At 40.2% G+C, this 22,119-nt stretch overlaps 1 protein-coding gene across 1 annotated transcript in view; it reads left to right on the top strand.

Moving 5' to 3' along the window:
* Window positions 1-22,119, top strand: part of tnmd (tenomodulin) — a 134,359-nt gene that overhangs the window by 62,737 nt on the left and 49,503 nt on the right. The window contains exons 3-4 of the mRNA XM_055643903.1: window positions 15,403-15,543; window positions 17,940-18,053. Of these exons, the coding sequence (XP_055499878.1) occupies window positions 15,403-15,543; window positions 17,940-18,053 (255 nt within the window). The remainder of the gene's footprint in view (window positions 1-15,402; window positions 15,544-17,939; window positions 18,054-22,119) is intronic.

A 22,119-nucleotide genomic window follows, 5' to 3' on the forward strand; every position in this document is an offset into this window, starting at 1 on the left:
AAAACTAAATACATTGTTACCCATTGTTTTTACTTAATCCTGTGAGATAGAGTCCATGTATATCTAGCACAACATCTGTGTTATTACCTAAATCTGTCCTTTGTCTCCATAACAATTGGCTTGTTGGATTTATTCCAAATAGTGGAAAATAAATGACTACTGTACATTTCATACCATTCAACACTGCACCATTTTAAAAAAAGGTTTGGCTACCTTCTTAAATCAATCCCTGGGTATAGGTTTTCCATTAAGTTGAATGATTGAGAAATATTTCCCAGAACAATTGTACTTTGAGATTGGCAAGTTTCTCTCACAAGGATGATTCCCTAATGTAGCTTCAAGCATTTGGATTAAGTGCAGAAATCAGCGGTTGGCAAAGGCTATTGATAACTTGATTTAACTATTCCCCATCTCCCAAATCCAACTGCACAGCTAAAACCTGACGCAATGATTCCTGTTCACAATCTGTTCATGCTGTGAACATAGGTATACCTTAATGTTTGCTCTCTAAGTGTTTCTTACATATGATGACTTACACATGATCTCCAGATGCTAAGAAGAACATCCAGCAGTTCTAACATCTATCCCAATTTTCGGGAAAAAGAAATATTGTGTTGCATTAGTGGAGGTTTCAATTGCTATTGTAACCATCGTCTGGCTTTCAAAGGTTCTTGAGCAATTTATTTTATGCAATGATGTACCTAATTTGTTTTTTTCAAAAGAACCATGTTAAAAATAGTTAATAAAGGAACATATCAAATTTAAGTCAGGTTTAATTTTAATAGAATAAAAACTGTTTAAAAAATTGAAAGGAGGCAAATTAGTAAAATTGCTATGTTGAAGCTATCTTCTTCATACGCTAGAGAACCATCTCTCTGATGTTTCTCAAATTCATAGTGTTGAAGTGATATCTACGATTATTTACTTTTCAACTGTTTTAAAGAAAGTTAATATAGGCTCGTTATTACAGTGAAAAAAAGTGATCATTATTCAGCATCAAAATGTAATTGGCTTGGATTAGATTTGTCTGCATATTGCACCCACAGCATTGACAAGTTGAGAGTTTGGCAGCACTATTCACAGGAAAAGGTTCCAGTGTTCAGTGTTCAGTGTTCGCTTAACTCAAAAATATCCTAATGGTTCTGAAACCAGTCCCAATATTTGGCCAACAGAAATATTGAACAGCAATAATGTAGGTCCCAATATTAAGTGGGAACAATATTAATTGGGATCAATTTACACTCCAAACCATTTTTTAGTTAACTCACATGATTGGATGGAATACAGATTTTATACCTTGCATGGTAATATCTATATTACTAAAAGTCTGTCCTTGACCGGTTTTGGCGATCTGTGCTGCGATTTCCGAGAAAACGCCGCCACCTACGGCTGTCATTTTTGGCCACCTCGCTCAGAGCACCCCTCCGCCACATGTGTGCTGAGGATTCTTCCAGTCAATTAAAAATGACAGAGATATTAATGATATTACAAAATTCTCCATTCTCCCTGCTGCCCCCGCTGGCGGCAGGGGGGGGGGGGGGGGTGGACTATAAAACCAGGAAGTGGTGTACCACAATTAGTCTGCAAGCTGGAGGAAGGCAGATGGTCATGTTTCTCTGAGCTGTGAATGACACTGAACACATGTCCACACAATTGTGAGTAAGTACCCGTAACGTGGTTTGAAAATGAAAATATGGTTAAAGTAACAAAACACTGCCTGAAAATGGTTGTGTTTGGGGGGTTTGGGTTGAAATAAAAAAATACACTCTCCCCCCACCCCCCCCCCCCCCCCCCCACCCCCCCCCCCCCCCCCCCCCCCCCCCCCCCCCCCCCCCCCCCCCCCACCCCCCCCCCCCCCCCCCCCCCCCCCCCCCCCCCCCCCCCCCTCCTCCCCCCCCTCTTCTCCCCCCCCCCCCTCCTCTCCTCTCTTCTCCCCACTCTCTCTCTCCTCTCCTCTATCCCCCACCCTCTCTCCCACTTCCTCTATATCCCCCTTCCCTCCCCCTCCCCCCTCCCCTCTCTCTCCCCCCCCCCCTCCCCTCTCTGCACCTCCTCCCCCTCTCACCCCCCTTGCCCCCCTCCCTGTGTGGGTGAGAGGGGGGGTTAGTGTGTGTATGCCATCACAGTTGTGCATCGATTTTATTCCCCGTGCATTCATGGAGCAATCTGCACAACATCTGTTATTCCCACCAGCCTCACCTTATTGTCAGGCAGCCAGTGGCTCTGGTACAGTCTGTACCGCAAAGAGCTGAAAGATCAAGTTGAGACGGCAAGGCAAGGCTAGGAATTGTGATGTGCATGGAGCTGGTAGTCGGAGGTTATTCATTTTGTCCTCATGGATATGGATGATGTGCAAGAAGATGAAATTAGTAAATCTTAGCTTCATGTATGGCACAGACATTGTGGGTAAAGGGCCTGTTCCTGTGTTGTATTTTTCAATGTTCTGTGTTTCTCGTCTTGTCATACTAGTCCTTGTTGTACCACGGTTAGTCCCACCACCAGTTGCAGGTGTAAAAACCTCTTCCATCATTGGCTTTCAGGCAATGAACACACTTCTTTATCAGACATAAATCCACAGAGGAGAAATGTATTTCATTGCCAAATCACATGGCGACACCATACAATGGTACTATTTTCCAGTAGCTGAGCTAGATTGTGGCATTCTGCCAACAATTATTAAATGTGATAATTTTATTGACTGGAGCCAATTGTGAATGATCTCTACTTGAATGGATACACAAAAAAAATTCAAAATATGTTTTTGATCAACAAAAGTCTGGGTTGAACAATGTTACATTTATATCCTGAGAATATACAGTATGGTTTCATCAAGATCATGCAAGAGTTTCCTTCATCTTGAACATATTACTGGAGTTGTTTTAAAGGAGCAAACTAAGTACATGGTAGTTCAAATTGGGCTCTGCTTCTTCAAGTTAATAGATTCCCCATTTCTCTCTCATTGTTCAGTGAACCATATGAGATTCTTTGTGCAAATGATATTTTGTCTTTCCCAGAGCAACACGAGGAAGAAAATATCATATTTGAACATGTCACTCTATATAGTTAGGTATTCTTCTTACATTACAACCAAGCAATTCATGAAAAGTTCTAAATGCAGGATAAGTGTTCCGTGGTAATCAAGCTTCAAGGAAGTAAAGGAAGACTTTGGCATGGATACTGAATGCACAATAGTCTTGAATGTACAAACAATGTCAATGAGTTTGTGCAGAAAGAACAATTTGAATTTCAAATGGCTTTCAGAGTACGGTTAGACTTTATCAAGATATTCTTTAAATAAACATATATTAACATCTTGCATGGTTTTAATTGGTAGTGCCTTGAATAATCAAGCATCATACGGCTGGTCAAAATAAACAATTTCATGCACCTAATAGCTAGAATTGGGTTGACAATCTGAGCACAAGAATTATTCTATTTTCTTACAGGAAGCTTTTATTTTTACTTTCTTGCAAGAGTAGAAATGTCCAGTCAATATTTTACCCATTTTGCATATTCTTAAGCATCAATTTAGATGAAACATGCACTTTTTCCATTCTAATTCATTCTAGTATAGAATTCCAAATATAGAAGAGCAAAACAGGAATTGGGCAAAGAAGCTTCATGTTCAATTTAACATTTTGAAGGGGGCAAGGGATAAGCGAAAGGAAGGAATTCAAATTTAGATGATCTTATTCTTATTTGCAGTTTGCACCATTAATGATTTATTACTCAGGATCCCTGCTGCAGAACACTTCCTTTGAGACAAAAATAGTGATTGCACTGAAAAGGTAGACAGGTAATGCAATCAAAAGTATATGCAATGACCAAATTAGACCACAGTCCTTTTTTTCTGCTTCTACTAATGCAAATCTCACATCCAGCGTATCCAGGTTAGAGCAGGAACTTGGTATATATATTACATATATATACACAATATATTATGCCTATATTACATATATATATATTATATTACATATATACCAAGTTCCTGCTCTAACCTGGATATGCTGGAACTATATATATAATTATGAAAAAAATCTGATTTGACATACACTGTCATGCAATGACAAATCACTGCTGGACAGTCTACTTACCACCTTTAAGATAATCAACAAGTTTCATATCATAAATTTAATTTAGATTGAAAGACTTCACAAACCCCTTAACCTTTCTGACCTCGTTTTATTTAATATTAGCAATATGATTATCATTTGGGTGAATTTTGATTCACTCATCTGTTAAAAACCGCATTTCATCATAAATATTCACCAAGACCATCAAAGTTATATCAAAGCAGAAATAAACTGAAGGCATTATTGAATGCATTCACACCAAATTGTAGGCATTATTCAACAGTCAAGGCAAATCTTAAAAATCATTCAGCCATGTCAATCTCACAAAGGCAACTGGTATATTTTGAACAACTTAATCAAGTATGCCTATTTAAATACAACTAGCTTGATATTTCTATAGCTTCAGGTTTCTAGGTGTAAATATCACGAACAATTTGTCCTGGTCCAACCACATTTCATGGCCCAAAAAGCACATTTACTTCCTCAAGAGATTAAGAAAATATGGGGTATCTCCAATGCCTCTTACCAATTTATACAGATGTACCATTGAAAAGTATCCTATTAGGATGCCACAGCTAGCTGTAGCAACTGCTTTGCCCAAAATTCTAAGAAATTGCAGAGTTGTAAACACAGCCCATCCATGTCACGAACCAGCCTCCCCCCTTCGATTCCTTTTATACTGTACTTCACATTGCAGCCCACATAATCAAGGACCATTAACATCCTTTGTTATTCTGTGTTCTCTCCTCTCCTGTCAGGCAGAAAATATAGAACTTGAAATCATGCACCACTAGATTCATCACCAGCTGTTATCACAATCTTGAACAGATCTCTCATATTCGAGGATAAATCCCTATTTTCCAATCTACCTTGTTGTAGCCCTTGCACTTTTTATAAATCTATACATTTTCTGTAGCTGTAACACTACCGTCCGCCAGACCCGCGGTTGTAGCCTCCGAAACTCCAGGGGTCGGGTTGCAGCAGCGCTCCACCACAGGTCCACCCGCTCCGGACTCGGCCAGTTCCGCGACGGTGAGTAGGACCGCAGCTCCGCAACTGGAGCCCCCGGTCGTTCCTGTTGGAGGCCGCTCCACGTTGCAGCCCCAATGACAACGGAGACCCGACAAGAAAAGGTCGGGTCTCCCGTGCAGGGGAAAGATTTTAAAGTTACCCCCCCCACACCCCCCCCCACACACATACCCCGACAAAAACAAAAACAAAAATACATAGAAACAAGACAAAAATAATAAAATACAGACGGACTGCAGAGGCCGCTGCTGACGAAAGTCGCGCCGCCATACCTTCATTTGGATGAAGGGATTCAAAGTAACATTAGCAAATTTGAAGAGGACAGAAAGCTGAGTGGCAGTGTGAACTGTGAAGAGGATGCTATGAGAATGCAGGGTGACTTGGACAGGTTGGGGGAGTGGGAAGATGCGTGGCAGGTGAAGTTTAATGCGGATAAATGTGAGGTTATCCACTTTTGTAGCAAAAACAGGAAGGCAGATTACTATCTAAATGGCATCGTTGGGAAAAGGAGAAGTACAACGGGATCTGGGGGCCCTGGATCATCAGTCTATGAAAGTAAGCATGCAGGTACAGCAGGCAGTGAAGAAAGCGAATGGCATGTTGGCCTTTACAACAAGAGGAATCAAATATAGCAGCAAAGAAGTCCTTCTGCAGTTGTACAGAGCCCTAGTGAGACCACACCTGGAGTATTGTGTGCAGTTTTTGTCCACTAATTTGAGGAAGGACATTCTTGCTATTGAGGAAGTGAAACGTAGGTTTACAAGGTTAATTCCCGGGATGGTGGAACTGTCATTTGCTGAGAGAATGGAGCAGTTGGGCTTGAACATACTGGAGTTTAGAAGTATGAGAGGGTTTCTCACCGAAACATATAAGATTGTTAAGGGTTTGGACATGCTAGAGGCAGGAAACATGTTCCCGATGTTGGGGGAGTCCAGAACCAGGGGCCACAGTTTATGAATAAAGAGTAAGCCATTTAGAACAGAGATGAGGAAACACTTTTTCTCACAGAGAGTGGTGAGTCTGTGGAATTCTCTGCCTCAGCGGGAGGTGGAGGCAGGTTTTCTGCATGTTTTCAGGAGAGAGCTACAAAGGGCTCTTAAATATAGCAGAGTCAGGGGATATTGGGAGAAGGCAGGAACGGGTTACTGATTGGGGATGATCAGCCATGATCACACTGAATGGTGGTGCTAGGTCGAAGGGCTGAATGCTCCTGCACCTACTCCTGCACCTATTGTCTATTGTCTATTGTCACCCTGGGAATTAACCTTGTGAACCTAAGCAGCACTCCTTCAAAAGCAAGAATGTCCTTCCTCAAATTTGGAGACCAAATCTGTACACAATACTCCAGGTGTGGTCTCACGAGGGCACTGTACAACAGCAGAAGGACCTCTTTGCTCCTATGCTCAACTCCTCTTGTTATGAAGGCCAACATGCCATTCGCTTTCTTCACTACCTGCTTACTTTCACTGACTGATGAACAAGGACCCCCAGATCCCGTTGTACTATCTATTTTCCCAACTTGACACCATTTAGACAATAATCTGCCTTCCTGTTTTTGCTACCAAAGTGGATAACGTCACATTTATCCACATTAAACAGCATCTGCCATACATTTGTCTTCCAAACCCATCCCCAAATCCCTCCCAAAGATATTGGAACTAGTTTTTCTTTATCCACCTGATCAGCCCCCTTACTGTTTTGAAATATGAAAAATGAAGTAACCATCTACATTATTTGGAAAATGCTTTTCTCTTCATCCTTGGACCTTCAGCAAAATTTTAGTAAATATTTGTTGGACTTCCTCCCATACAGAATATCCTTTCCAAAGGTTACACAAAAAAGCTGGAGAAACTCAGCGGGTGCAGCAGCATCTATGGAGCGAAGGAAATAGGCAACGTTTCGGGCCGAAACCCTTTCCAAATTATAGTGCCCCAAACTATTCTCAGAACTTGTGGTGTTGCCAAGCTGCGGTCTCCATAGGTACCACCCATTCACTGTATTTTGATTAACTTTGGCATGTCCATGGCAAATTAATGATCAATGCACACGGATTCTACTGCTTCTGGTTCTCCATCATTCAGAAAGTAGCTTGTTCCTTTCGTTTTACAGACAAAAGTGGATACACTCTTACACCAATCTTCGTTTTGCAAGATCCATTCATTCTAATATATTTATTACAATACTGTGTAACCTCTATCAATAGTAACTTTAAAAAACATGTGGATATAAATTGCATTATCTAAGTTAGTGCAAGTTGTTCATAAGTAGAAAGAATATTTAAGACCCAGCATATTCTTGTGGGGACCACAAGTAAAGTTCTGCTAATTAAAGTACTTGCCCATCATCCTCACTCCTTGTCTCTCGTCACATAATCAATTTCTTCAGTGTAAGCCACGGAGAATATCCCCATCTACCAAATAATTAAGATATAGATTTGCTCATTCTCAAGATACCAGCACGTCTACTCTGCTGTGCTACCTCGTACATATTTAGAAATTAAAAGGTTTTCTCCTTCCATTAAAAACATAAATTACTCATTTTGGAACATAGTCATGTACACAAAAAGACCAAGATTTACTGAGAATATTACCAGGCAATCTTCTGAGATTAATTGAAAAAGACGTGTGAAAAACATTGGAAGATGATTACTTGCTGCAGAGCTGGAGCAGGATCCAATTAAAGCTAAATCACTCACTCGCCATTTTAAGAATGCCTTCTACAATGTTCAAGTAGCACTCAATCTCATTGTTTCTCTGCCACTGGACTGATATTCACTCCATAGACTTTCAATGCCTTCTTCATGGTGCACTGTTTGTAGGTTTTTCCAGTCAACATTTCACTTACACTTTTCTATCCAGATGGCATTTTTTCAGCATCTCATGTTCACTTACATAATACTTGCATTATGTAAGCTTTACTTTCCCAGATGCTTTTTACCTCTCATTTGATTGTATCAGCATGCAAAATGTGTTGCCTTTGTATCTTTGCATACCTGTATACACTTGCCTGGAGTCAACCCTATCTTGTATAATAAAAGATCTTTTAGCCGGTGCTCCAAATAGAACAAGAAATCTGGTCTGAAGAAGGGACTCGACCCGAAACGTCACCCATTCCTTCGATCCAGAGATGCTGCCTGTCTCGCTGAGTTACTCCCGCATTTTGTATCTATCTTCGGTTTAAATCAGCAATTGCAGTTCCGTCCTACACAAACAATCTGATCCCTGACAAGCAGATCCTTTGGAACTGCAAACTTTAATTATTTGCTTAATTCCATTAACAAAATTGTCAAAGAATTCTTGTGATGGTCAACCTACTCAGGTGGCAACTGTACAAGTCATTGGTGAGACCACACTTGGATCATTGTTGTGCACAGTTCTGCTCGCCCAGCTATAGGAAGGATGTCATTAAGCAGTAAATGTTGCAGATAAGATTCACAAGGATGTTACTGGGACTGGAGTGCTTGAATTAAGAGAGGCAGGATAGACTGGAACTTTATTTACCTGGAGAGTAGGAGATTGTGGGGTGAGCTTTTAGAGGTATATAAATTCAAGAGGGGTGTAGAAAAGGTGGATGCTCACTCTGTTTCCCAGGGTAGGGAACATTCAAACTATAGGGCATAGATTTAGGATTAGAGGTGAAATATTTCATTTAGTTTAGTTTAGAGATACAGCACAGAAACAGGCCCTTTGGCCAACTGAGTCTGCGTCGACCAACAATCCCCACACACATTAACACTATCCTACACACACTAGGGACAATTTACACAAACACCTAGCCAATTAAACTACATACCTGTATGTCTTTGGATGAGGAAACCGAAGATAGCAGAGAAAACCCATGCGATCTCGGGGAGAATGTACAAACTCCGTACAACCAACACCCGTAGTCGGGATTGAACCCGTGTCTGTAAGGCAGCAACTCTACCATTGTGCCATCGTGCAGGGGACCTAAGAGACACATTTTTCACACAGTGCTTGGTGGGTATATGGAACAAGCTACTAGAGGAAGCCATAAAGCCAGGTACAATTACATTGTTTAAAATACATTTAGACATGTGCATGGATAAGAATTATTTAGAGAGATATGGGCAAAATGCAGGCAAATGTAACTACCTCAGATAGAAATCTTGGTTGACTTGAATGATTTGGGCCAAAGTATTCATGCTGCATAAACCTATGACTATGGTTGACAGTTTCATTTCTGGGCAGGTTTTGTTGTGACTGCAATTATGCAAGATTTCATTTGAAGAATTAGTGGTGCAGTATAATTATCTCCTCTTGTGGGCAGTGAAGTAGAAAAGTATTTTTACTATCATCTGTTCAAGTTTATGGTGCTCCATAAATGGTGAGAACGTTTTCTCTTGATGTCTCTATTCTTTAGTGGATTACGAGCCTTGCTCCACAATTTTTACCTTTTCCATGATGTTGTTTCACAAGTGAATCACAAAGCTCACTTTCTCAGAGCATTTCCATGTGTTATTTTAATCAGGGTCAATCCCATAAAACATTAAGGATTAATCCAAATCTCACACTTTACCAAGTAGCACCTAGCACCATGCGTCTATTTCATCCCTCTAGAGGATAGCAAGTCATTTAAACTAACAAACTGTTTATTAAACAAAATCACTTGCAGAAAGGCAGGCATCATGTCTGTGCTGTGTACCTACCACACAAAGAGACAAGATGTTAAAACACAGAGAGACCAACTTTCTGGAACTTTATCCCTAACCAATTTACACAGCAAGCAGTCAGTTATTTATTACAAATCTCAAAGGAGAACTAGACCAAGTGGGACCCATTGGGTCCCGTCTCCTCAACGTGTGGCTGCGGGGGAAGGGGCGGTCTGCGGCGTCACACACATACACTAACGGGGCAAAGAGAGAGCGAGAGAGCGAGAGAGCGAGAGAGCGAGAGAGGACCCGAGACAGACCCGAGCCACCTGACTAACTCAAGACAGACTCGAGTAACCTGAGACCGACCCGACCCGAGACAAACTCGATAGCTTGTTCTTCACTCACAGCGCGTGGAACACAGCGTGCAGATCCATTGTGACATCATCAGCGAAAGACAGACGTTTTTTTCTGATTTTTGAACATTCTCATTAATAACGCGAGAAATAAAGCATGAATTTTTCAGATAAGGCCATTTGCAGATAAGGCCAAATCTCTACCGGAATATGTAAATTTTTACTGTTAGCATGTCGTTTTTTCGAGAAGATGGGATTATACACAAACAAACAAAGACACACACAAATAAAGACACACACAAACAAATACATCCACATACAAGATCAGACTTTTAATAGTTATTGATATACAAGCTATATTATAATATACAAGCTAATATATTACAAGCCCTGCTTGTACACACAATCAGAATTTGAGAGTCAAACAAAATCTTGGCTAAATTTTAACTAGACATTTGGACATGGAACTGTTGCCATTGAATTGTTTAGCCACAGTACACATCATCACATCTTGGATGTTGTGGATTTCAGTGAAGAGAACGATAGTGTCGAGAGTAAGCGAAGTTGGATCATTTTGGCTCTTTTGCAGTAAGTTATTAAAATTAACTCAATTATATTATTTTTAAGACAACATTAATTAAAATGAGCAAAAAGTAGGATCTTTGTTGAAGAAGAATGGGAAACAAGAGATTAATTTGAAGATAAAATTGATTCTAGGTAAAGACAGTACAGTCAAGATGTCAAAAGCATGCCACCCAAGATGTACTAGGAACTGGTAATTTGCTTTGCCATTAAAGGAAAATTATCTTATGCAAAATAAATTGTAAACCCGGCTTTTGATACTGTGCTACACTACTAAATAACTATTAAGCTGATGACAGATTGAAGTCTAACCTGTCTCCCCATTGGCAGACACTCAACGCATTAATAAGATGGATGGCACGGTGCATAATAACTCTTTGGCTCTTTGGACATCGTATCTAATCAATTCATACAATGAGCTATGTCCACAACTAATAATTGGGATTGTATAACGTAGTTTCACATTGGTCCAGTTGAGAAATAAATTAGACATTTGCTCAGCTAATGTGAAGATTTTCAATTTCTCCACAATAGATCACAATTGAGAAATACATTATGTCTGATTGTCATCCCACAGATAAAAATAATCATGCAGTGTGCTGGTAAGGGAGAACGAGCAATGTTAAGAGAGAGCATAGTTCAACATAACCATCTCCAATGATTTCTAAAAAATTATTCTCAGTCGAGTGAATCAATAAGATTGGATCAAGTACCTGACCATAGTGGTCCTGAAAGACATCTGATAGGATGTGATAAATATGACAATTAAAATCAGATTATGACATATTATGCAGATAAATTTAATGTTGTATACTGTGTAGAACTTTGAGTAGTCTGCACTGCTGAAACACGGTCAGCCCACCAGACCATGGAAAAAGCACAAGAAAATAAGGATCCCAGGAAAAATCAATAATGAAAAGGAAAAAGTGTTATATAAAATTGAAGAATGGAATGTAGAAGGTTGCAATGTGCCTAGACACAAGATGAGGTGTTGCTCTCAAGTTTGCCTTGGCCCTGTTCTCTCAGTGCAGAAAGCCAAATTCAGAAAGATCAGACTGTGAATGGATACACAGGCTATACCAAATTAAACTGCAGGAGAAACACAGCGGGTCAAGCAACATCTATGGAGGCAAAGGGATAGTCATTGTTTTGGGTCGAGACCCTATGTCAGGACTGAGAGTGTAGAGTGTAGGCAGTTTAAAGATATGAGTGGGAGGGGTGATGTAGGGGTTAAAGGGTGACAGATGGAATGACTTAAGGAAGGTGATAATGGGCAGGGGGAGCCAGGTGGGGGATGGAATTAGGATACAGTGGTTGGTAGGTGAAAGGTAGATTTGGACAAGGAGAGAGGAGGAAAATAGGGCAGATATAGCCAGGTGGGGAGAGAAGGGATGATGAAGGCACAGACAAAGGCTGGAAGTCAATAAATGGAGGCACAATAGGATGTAGATGCTGGAACCTGATAATAAAGAAAGGGGATAAGTGCAACCAAATAAGGAGGGAGGTGGATGAAAAGAACCAAGTTAAGTCAAGTCAAGTCAAGTTTATTTGTTACATACACATACGAGATGTGCAGTGAAATGAAAGTGACTTTTGTGCAATAAGCCAAACAACCTATAAACACAATCATAACACACATATACCTTTACATAATAAATAATGGAAGGAAAAACGAAAGGGAAAGAAAATAGGAGAATCAGTAGTCTCAGGTTTAGACGACGGAAAAACAGCAGATCTGTCAAAATACATTCTATTATGATACTTCATACTCCGCTCGGTCCGCACTAACCAAACCAAGCGATTGCTTCGCCGAACACCTCTGCACGGTCTGCAATAACCAACACCAAGCGTAGGCTTGGCGATCGTTTCGCCGGACACCCTCCGCTCGGTCCGCACTAACCAACCTGACCTCCCGGTGGCTCAGCACTTCAACTCCCCCTCCCATTCTGTATCCGACCTCTCTGTCCTGGACTTCCTCCACAGCCAGAGTGAGCAACACCGGAAATTGGAGGAGCAGCACTTCATATTCCACTTGGGTAGTCTGCATCCTGGTGGCATGAACATTGATTTCTCACAATTCTGTTAACCCTTGCTGTCTCCTCCCCTTCCTACCTCAGCCCTCGGGCTCCTTCTCCTTGTTCCTTTCTTCTCCCCGCCTCCCCCCACCCCCGATCAGTCTGAAGAAGGGTTTCGACCCGAAACTGTGCCTATCTCCTTCGCTCCATAGATGCTGCTTCACCCACTGAGTTTCTCCAGCATTTCTGTGTACATTCAAAATACATGTTGGTAATTATCCTCCTGTGTTTTAACCAGAAAAATACAATGTCTAAATAAAGATTGAGAATGCACAACCCTTAGTGGCCCATTACCTTTGTATGATAAGGAACAAGCAATATTGGTGCAGTACATCTCAAATAAAAGTGGTAATTGCTTAAATACAGCTGGAAACATTTTTACTTCCTTTGTAACTATTATTGGGAAGATAATTACAATTATATTTGAAGGAATAGGTCAAGAAAAACAGGATTATATAACAAGCAAAAGTAAGATTACATTGCAGATAGTGCACGTTGGTAGATGTGGAATTTGGAAAGGCAAACATTTTGTAAAATGGCATTGAACTGATGAAACGAATTGATCCCCTTGGGATTAGAGAGGCATTAGCAGCACAAGTTTAAAATTGGTTAAGGAACAAAAAGCAGAGCCTAATCATAAATAGTTATTATTCAGGCTGGAAGGAAGTATATAGTGGTCTCCCGAGAGAGCTATTTTTGTGACTGCTGCTTTGATTTGATACATTTTAATGACCTGGTCTTGACATGGGGAGGATAATTTTAAAGTTTGCCACTGCTACAAATTTTAGAAAAGTGTTATTGTGAAAGAAGGAACAAATTTTAGTAGAGCATAGACAGGTGATAAAAGCAGACACATGGGAGATGGAATTTAATAGAGAAGTGAGAACTGATACAATTACGAAGGAAAGCCACGGAAAGGCAATAGAATCTAAATGACATAATTATAAAGTGGGTGAAGGAACAATGTGAACCATGGATTTACATCCAGAAACATTTGAAGGTGATGGGACAAGTTAATAAGGCTGTTAATAAAGCATAACTGATGATTGACTTCATTAAAAGTGACAATCTAGAAAACCAAGAAAGTTGCAATTAATCTTTATGAAATAATTGGTTAAGATGAAACTATTATTCTACAATGACACTGAGTTTGTTGGGGTCGATCTTCCAATTAGATATATACAGATCTGACTAGTCCCCGACTAGGCTGTTCCTTAGCAGAGGAAGTGGTGAGGTGCTATGCCCATCACAACATTGGCCACTAGACACCAGTACTCCTCGTGGATACAACAGGAGAATGTGAACTTCTGTACATTTCCATGCCCTCAGGTTAAGCAAGTCACCCTGGTTTGCACTTGCAGGTTTGATGAGGTCCAGTCAAGTCGAATTTATAGTCATGTGCACAAGGTACAGGTACAATGAAAATCATGTTTGCAGCAAATTCACGGGCACGTAACATAAATTATACATAACACAACTTTTTTTTAAAAAACTGTGCACAACATAATTAGGAGAAAAAAAATACAAGTTCATAGTAGTGCAAGAGATTGGGTGGGTTGGTTCAAGGTCTTCTGTACCTCCTGCACAATGGTAGCAGTGATAAAAGAGCATGGAGCTTGATTATAGATGCTTTCTTGAGACATTGCCTCAGGTAGATGCATTTATTATGAAATAAAGCAGAAAATCTGTGTAAAATTTAGCAGACAAGGTTGCACCCATGGATGAAAATCAAAATTAACAATTCAGGTTGGAGACCCTTTGTCAGACCTCTTTCTACAGTTGCTACCCTAGTATCCTCAGTGTTCTCTGTTTTTATTTCTGATTTCTAGCACCCACGAATAATTTAGATTTTCCAATGATGGTGTTGTAACTCACCCCAGGGTACAAGCAGAACTGATTTATTTGGTATGGAAAACTGATGCTGAGAAACATTTCAGTTTAACAAGTTATTACATGAACCTTATCATTATTCATCCAATTATGGCAAGACAATTGTGTTTTTTGATAACTGCAATCTCTGTTTCTGCACTATGTATTTGTTTAGTCACAAAGTATTTATTTTTGGATTGATGACGGTTTAGTGAAATTGTGTGCATAATGGATCCATTAAAATGTGCTCACCTTTGCACATTACTATCTATCCCCCTCATTCATGCTCGACGTCAATGCTGTCAGTGCCATCAATGCAGGTCATTCCTATCAATGATAAAATACAGAGAGATTAATTTTAGCTGCTTTATCTTAGAAATTGCAGCATTCCCAGCTGAACCATAAAATTCTCAAAAGTGCATTCACACCCATGTCAGAAAATTCACCCCACAGTACCAGCAATTAAAATGCGATGGGATCATCATATCTCCACGGCTTTGTCAGCCGTGGATATACTAATAGAAGCATAGTAACTGCTCAATTAGCCAGGGGCAAATAATTATTCAGGATATCAATTTTCTATTTCTTTTCATTTACTTTTTATTAAAATAGTCATGTGCATTTCTGTTTCATTAACTGGGTTGCATAATAAAATATATGCCTAATCAAGACAAACAAATTCAAATGCTGTTGGTTTCATAGCTTTTAGACCTCAATTGCTTGCCCTTTAAATTTCTTAAAATGACTGTCCCAGTTATTCAGAAATGCATTCTGATTTGGAGCTGCAAAAATGTCATGTTTGATTTCAGGTTTATGACATAACGTACCGAATAAACATCGATGGTACCATCAAAGAAAGCTTAATGAAGATCGATGCTATCAGTGGGTTTGAGACCTTCATCACAGGAAATGGCAGCGATGAATCTGTGGAAATCCATGATTTTAAAACTGTGAGTCAAAGGTGTTCTCACCTTCCAATTATCTGCATTTCTACCAGTGAAAGTAATTAATGCACCAATGGGAAGATTTGTTCGCTTAGTCAGACCTGTTAATTACACATCTTTCTTAGCAATTCATTTATATGAAAATTATTTTTTGGCTGTTGGCATCTGCACAAATCAAAAGTGGTGGTTATGTACTGCACCACTGTCTGTGCAAGTGAGTTACAACCTGATATTCAGACAGCAATAAGACATTTTAGAGAAAGGATAAATGTATATCTGAAGTGCAACTGGAATATCTATCAAAGATTTACAAACTGACCGTGACAACCCATGTGTGACTTTCATGCTTGCGGGTTATACTGGCAGGCAACCACCAATCACCAATTCTTCACTGGCACCTCTATTCATCTAGTTAGGATTGTATGCACTTGTTCAGGAATACATTTTAAACCTGCCTCTGTAAACTGGTTAGATTTGCAGACCTAATGTATTATAGTAATAATGATGAACTTTTGAATAATATTGCTATTAATTTAATATCAGATTCAGTAAACAAATCAGGACTAGGTGCTGTGAAAATTAAATAGTATCAAATGCCACATATTCCCATGAAGCCGCGAAGAGATGTGGGACACTAGAATGTCAAGAATAGCCAGCTATTGATCATTCATCACATAGAGGATTACATTTTAAATCTCTCAGTAATAGTTTTGAGTCAGAACTAAAGATATCTTCCTCCCAATGCTTATATGATGTTAGGAGACAATTACGAACACAAGTGCGATGACAAGGAGTCATTCATACAGAAGGGTCAGACTGAACCGCGGTAACAGCCATTGCTGTGTCAGGACAGAGGAGGAGAACAAACAAATTTTCACGTCTGATGGAATAGATGCTTCTTGGATTGTGACTGGTGATACTTTAGGTAATACACCCCAAACAGTATGCACTATCCCGGAAATTCTAACAAGAGACAACTTGCTTGGGAGGTCTGAAAATCATGAAATGGTATTTGGTCCTTAAAATACCACAGAGATGGTCACCTGAAGGCACTAATCTAATTTACCACAACCTCAAGTTTTATGCCATAAGGTGTTTCCACAAACAGGTTATGAATAAACCATTATGCATCGAGTTTCTCCACATCAGGATCACTTTTTAAAATTTGTCTCAGATTTTGCCAATCCAGACCACACCAGTGCTTATTACACATTTATAATTGCCTTCAAAAGAAATTGATAGACTATCTTTGTACCCCCATAATAGCAAGAATGTCCTTCCTCATATTAGACAAACTGCACACAATACTCCAGGTGTGGTCTCACCAGGGCCCTGTACAACTGCATCATTACACAAACCACTGTTTCTTCAGGTGAAGAAGGGTTGTGCTTTTATCTCAAAGAAAAGTAATGTCCGCTGAGAAAAAATACTTGACTTGGGGAAATAGCTTTCTGCAATAACTCCCTTCTCCATTCTGTCACAAATTATGGCACTTGCAGAGCTCTGCTGCTTTTGTTCCCACAGTCTTGCCACGAGTATGTTACCATTTCACCTCCTGAAGACACTGCATGTGCAATTTCCATAGAGCTTCCTCGTTAGTAATTCATTGAGCTGTTCCAGTTCCCCTTTGTGCCTTCCCTGATACTGCGTTGGTTTTCCTGCAGTCAAGTTCTCTGTAAAGAAAGGACTTCCTTATGTACATAATAGGTTCTTCTTTTCTTTGCCCTTCAGTTGATTGTCCCCGCTCCCTGAAAAAAAAAGGTGCATCTATGTTGATAACTGTACTCAGCATCACTTGCAGAGTTTCTTTCCAGAAACCAGCTACAGGCAGCTGGCATTGACTTACTTTCTACTCCACAATACCAGCAGGAGTTGCAGAATCAGACCATGCTTGGGGTCAATGTGATCACAAGCCTTAAAAAGCATGAAAAAAAATCTTTGCTTCAGGCTTATCATCCTTAGCCACAACTTTTTCCTCACTTCATAATCCTCTGCTGAAGCCTACTTGCTACAGACCCGTCATTACCTCACCCTTTAAATAAAAGGTCATCTGCCAAATAAGTTTGGTGATTTATTGTATAAATAAATAAACAATGTTTGGCCAAAAGTCATTTTTTCCACGAATGAGGGAGAGAATAGATACAAATGGATGCAAAATGCAGTTGCATATTTTTAAAAAGGGATCATATTCTTCTTTTAGTCACTGAATTGTACTAAGTTCATAATCTGTAATGACAGGCAGGGGAGAAAAGAGCTCTCAATGGCTTTGGCAGCTTCAGGCACAGTCTGCATTTATGTTTGAGGAATAAAAACCTATCACCATTCCTGTTACTTTTTTTATATTTTGTTTTGCTAACATGATTGCGCAGTATGAAGAACAAATCATTTTTTTTTTTAAAAAGGGACTAACAGGGATACGGTTCGCTGGAGGAGAAAAATGCTACATCAAAAGTCAAAACAAAATCATTCTTCCCAATATTATGCCCATCAAGACTGAAGAAGAATTAATTAACCTGGTACGTATGAGTTTTTAAAGTGTTTCAATTAATTACATTTGCTACTTAACACACTCAGGGCGACAGCATCTGTACAAGGACAATAATTAATGGTCTTTCTAATTCTGCTCTTTTTTAGTGATTTAACACGACTGTGGCAAACTTGTAAATGTCAATTTCCTACTCGGATGTGGACAAGTTTTCCATGACAACCAATTTAATTGTGCTAGGGCCTGTTTATATACACACACACATGCACGTGTGGTGTGTGTGTGTGTGGTGTGTGGTGTGTGTGGTGTGTGTGTGTGTGTGTGTGTGTGTGTGTGTGTGTGTGTGTGTGTGTGTGTGTGTGTGTGTGTGTGTGTGTGTGTGTGTGTGTGTGTGTGTGTGTGTGTGTAGGTGTGTGTGTATGCATTGCCCAACGTGATAGCTAATGTTATCCCACTTTTCAAGAAAGGAGTGAGAGAGAAAATGGGGAATTACAGACCAGTTAGCCGGACTTCGGTGGTGAGAAAGATGCTAGAGTCAATTATTAAAGAGGTAATAATGGGGCATTTGGATAGCAGTAAAAGGATTAGTCCAAGTCAACATGGATTTATGAAAGGGAAATCATACTTGACTAATCTTCTGGAATTTTTTGAGGATGTGACAAGTAAAATGGATGAAGGGGTGCCAGTGGTTGTAGTGTATCTAGACTTTCAGAAAGCCTTTGATAAGGTCCCGCACGAGACTGGTGACTAAAATTAGAGCACATGGTATTGGGGGTAGGGTGTTGACATGGATAGAAAATTTGTTTGCAGACCTGAAGCAAAGAATAGGAGTGAACGTGTCAGAATGGCAGGCAGTGGCGAGTGGAGTTCCACAAGGCTCGGTGTTTGTGCCTCAACTGTTTACCATATATATTAATGATTTGGAAGAGGGAATTAGGGGCAACACTAGCAAGTTTGCAGATGACACAAAGCTGGGTGGCAGTGTGAGCTGTGAAGAGGATGTTAGGAGGTTGCAGGGTGACCTGGACAGGTTGAGTGAGTGGGCAGATGCATGGTAGATGAAGCATAATATAGATAAATGTGAGGTTATCCACTTTGGCAGCAAAAACAAGGGGGCAGATTATTATCTCAATGGGGTTAGGTTAGGTAAGGGGGAGGTGCAGCGAGACCTTGGCGTCCTTGCACATTGGTCACTGAAAGTTGGCTTACAGGTACAGCAGGCAGTGAAGAAAGCTAATGGAATGTTGGCCGTCATAACAAGAGGATTTCAGTATAGGAGTAAAGAGGTTATTCTGCAGTTGTATAGGGCTCTGATGAGACCACATCTGGAGTATTGTCTACAGTTTTGGTCTCCTAATTTGAGGAAGGACATCCTTGTGATTGAGGCAGTGCAGCGTAGGTTCATGAGATAATCCCTGGGATGGCGAGACTGTCATATGAGGAAAGATTGAAAAGACTAGGCTTGTATTCACAGGAGTTTAGAAGGATGAGGGGGATCTTATAGAAACATATAAAATTATAAAAGGACTGGACAAGCTAGATCCAGGAAAAATGTTCCCAATGTTGGGCGAGTCTAGAACCAGGGGCCACAGTCTTAGAATAAAGGGGAGGTCATTTAAGACTGAGGTGAGAAAAAAGTTTTCACCCAGAGAGTTGTGAATTTATGGAATTCCCTGCCATAGAGGGCAGTGGAGGCCAAGTCACTGGATGGATTTAAGAGAGAGTTAGATAGAGCTCTAGGGGCTCGTCGAGTCAAGGGATATGGGGAGAAGGCAGGCACAGATTATTGATAGGGGACGATCTGCCATGATCACAATGAAGGGCGGTGCTGGCTCAAAGGGCCGAATGGCCTCCTCCGGCACCTATTTTCTATGTGTCATTGTGATCTCCCGAAATGTTTCACAAGATTAGGTATATGCTCATTAGTTGTAAAACTATGGGATTTTACAGTGATTCGTGGCCTATCCAGTTCCATCACAAGCTTCGGAGAGAGAATTGTGGCTGCTGCCAATCAAATCTTAAGGAACCATCTCCTGGGTTCAGTCACAAGCAAAAATCTGCCATGAGAGCAATGGAAAATACAGTGTGTGGAGATGGGGAAGGTGTTGAGGCAGATGATCCAATGCCTTCACGGAGTCACTTGCTACATGTGGCCTCAGGCCCCCACAAGCTATGGGCTGATTAGTCGAGCAGGCATTACAGCATTTTGCAATGGGCCGCATAATAGCGAAATGCTGTCACTGATGAAGGAAAACCCATGTTAACAAACATCAATATCATATCACAGACTCTTTCATTTGCATACATTTACATAGGGGTCTGTCGCTTTCCTCTTCTCATACTGAATTCTAGGGCACTGTGGGAAGCTCAGAAAGTAGGGCCCCAGGCAAAACATCTTTAGCCACAGGTGAGGTGCCGGACGACTGTAGGGTGCCTAATGTCGGGTCTTTATTTAAGAATGACTGCAAGGAAATGACTGGGGATGATGGAAGGGTGAGCGTAACATCTAAAGTAGGCATGTTATTTTAGGGGATTCTGAGAGACATTGGGAAAGACAAGGACTGAGTAGGGATAATCAGCATGGCTATATGCATAGGAAATTCTTTTTACAAATTCGATTGAATTGTTTGAAGGGATGACCAAGAGGATCGACCACGAAAGACAGTAGATGTTGTCTATATAGTCTATGACTGGGCCTTTGACAAAATAGCATCTGGCAGGCTGGTCTGGAAGGTTAGATCAAATGAGATCCAGGATGAACTAGAAAAAAATTACATTGATTTAAAGATAGAAGACAGAGGATGGTGTAGAGGAATGTTTTTCCAGATTGGAGGCCGATAATAAGTAGGGTGGCATAGGAATCAGTGCTGGCTTACAGGTTGTTTGTTATTCATAGTAATGATATGAATGTGAATTTAGATGGCATGGTTAGTAAGTTTGCAGATAACACAAAAATCAGTGGTAGCGCGGATAGTAAAGAAGGTTATCTAAGATGGCAATGGAATCTTGATCAAATGTGCCAATGAGCCAAGGAATGGCAGATGGAGTTTAATTCTGCGATATGTGAGGTGTTGCATTTTGGCAAAACAAATGAAGGCAGGACTTATATAGCAAATGGTAGGACCCTCGGGGGTATTGTAGGACACAGGGACCTAGGGATGCATGACATAGGTCTATGAAAGTAGTGACACAGGAAGACAGCATGGTGAAGAAGACCTTTAGTACACTTGCCTTCATTGGTCAGGGGTATTCAGTACAGGAATGGAGATATTATGTTACAGCTGTACAAGACATTGGTAAGTCCACTTTTGAAGTACTATGCACAGTTCCGGTTGGCCTGCTACAAGAAAGATATAATTAAAATGGAAAGAATGCAAGAATGATTTAAGACGATGTTACCAGTTTTGGAGGGTTTTGGATTATAAGGATCGATCCATTTTCCTTGGAGTATAGGAGTCCAAGGGGTGGTGTATAAAGGTTAATAAAACCATGATGGGAGATAGATAAGGTTAATAACTGCACTCTTTTTCTCAACGTAGGGGAATCTAAAATAAGGCATAGTTTTAATGAGAGAGCCAGAAGATTTAAAAGGGAGCCGAGGAGCGATTCTTTCATGCAGAGGGCAGTGTGTACATGAAAGATGTTAAAAAACAGGTACAATTACAATATTCGTATGACCTTGAACAGATGCATAGAAAAGGTTTGGATACAGGCAGTGGGACTGTCTGGGTTAAACAACTTGGTCAGAGGGGACAATTTGGGCAGAGAGGCCCGTTTCTGCATTGTACAGTTGCATGACTCTGCGACTCGAAATTCAAAGCAATTATTTCTTTTTTTTTTCACTTACAATTTTATTGATTTTTAAGAGATATATACAAAACAGTGCAACACCATCATCATAAATAAAACAAAGTAAGCAAAACAGCAATCAAAATAAAAAAAATAAGTAGATAGGGGGAAAAAAAAAGTGAATAAATTAAAAAAATTGGAATAAGACCGTGTGGTTCACTTACCAAATTAAAAAAAAAAGACATTACATGATTAATTATCTGGAGATAATTCAATATTCATACAAACATACCATCTAGTTCTATATA

This window comes from Leucoraja erinacea, chromosome 12 (assembly GCF_028641065.1).
Source record: "Leucoraja erinacea ecotype New England chromosome 12, Leri_hhj_1, whole genome shotgun sequence".
NCBI classification, from domain to species: domain Eukaryota; kingdom Metazoa; phylum Chordata; class Chondrichthyes; order Rajiformes; family Rajidae; genus Leucoraja; species Leucoraja erinaceus.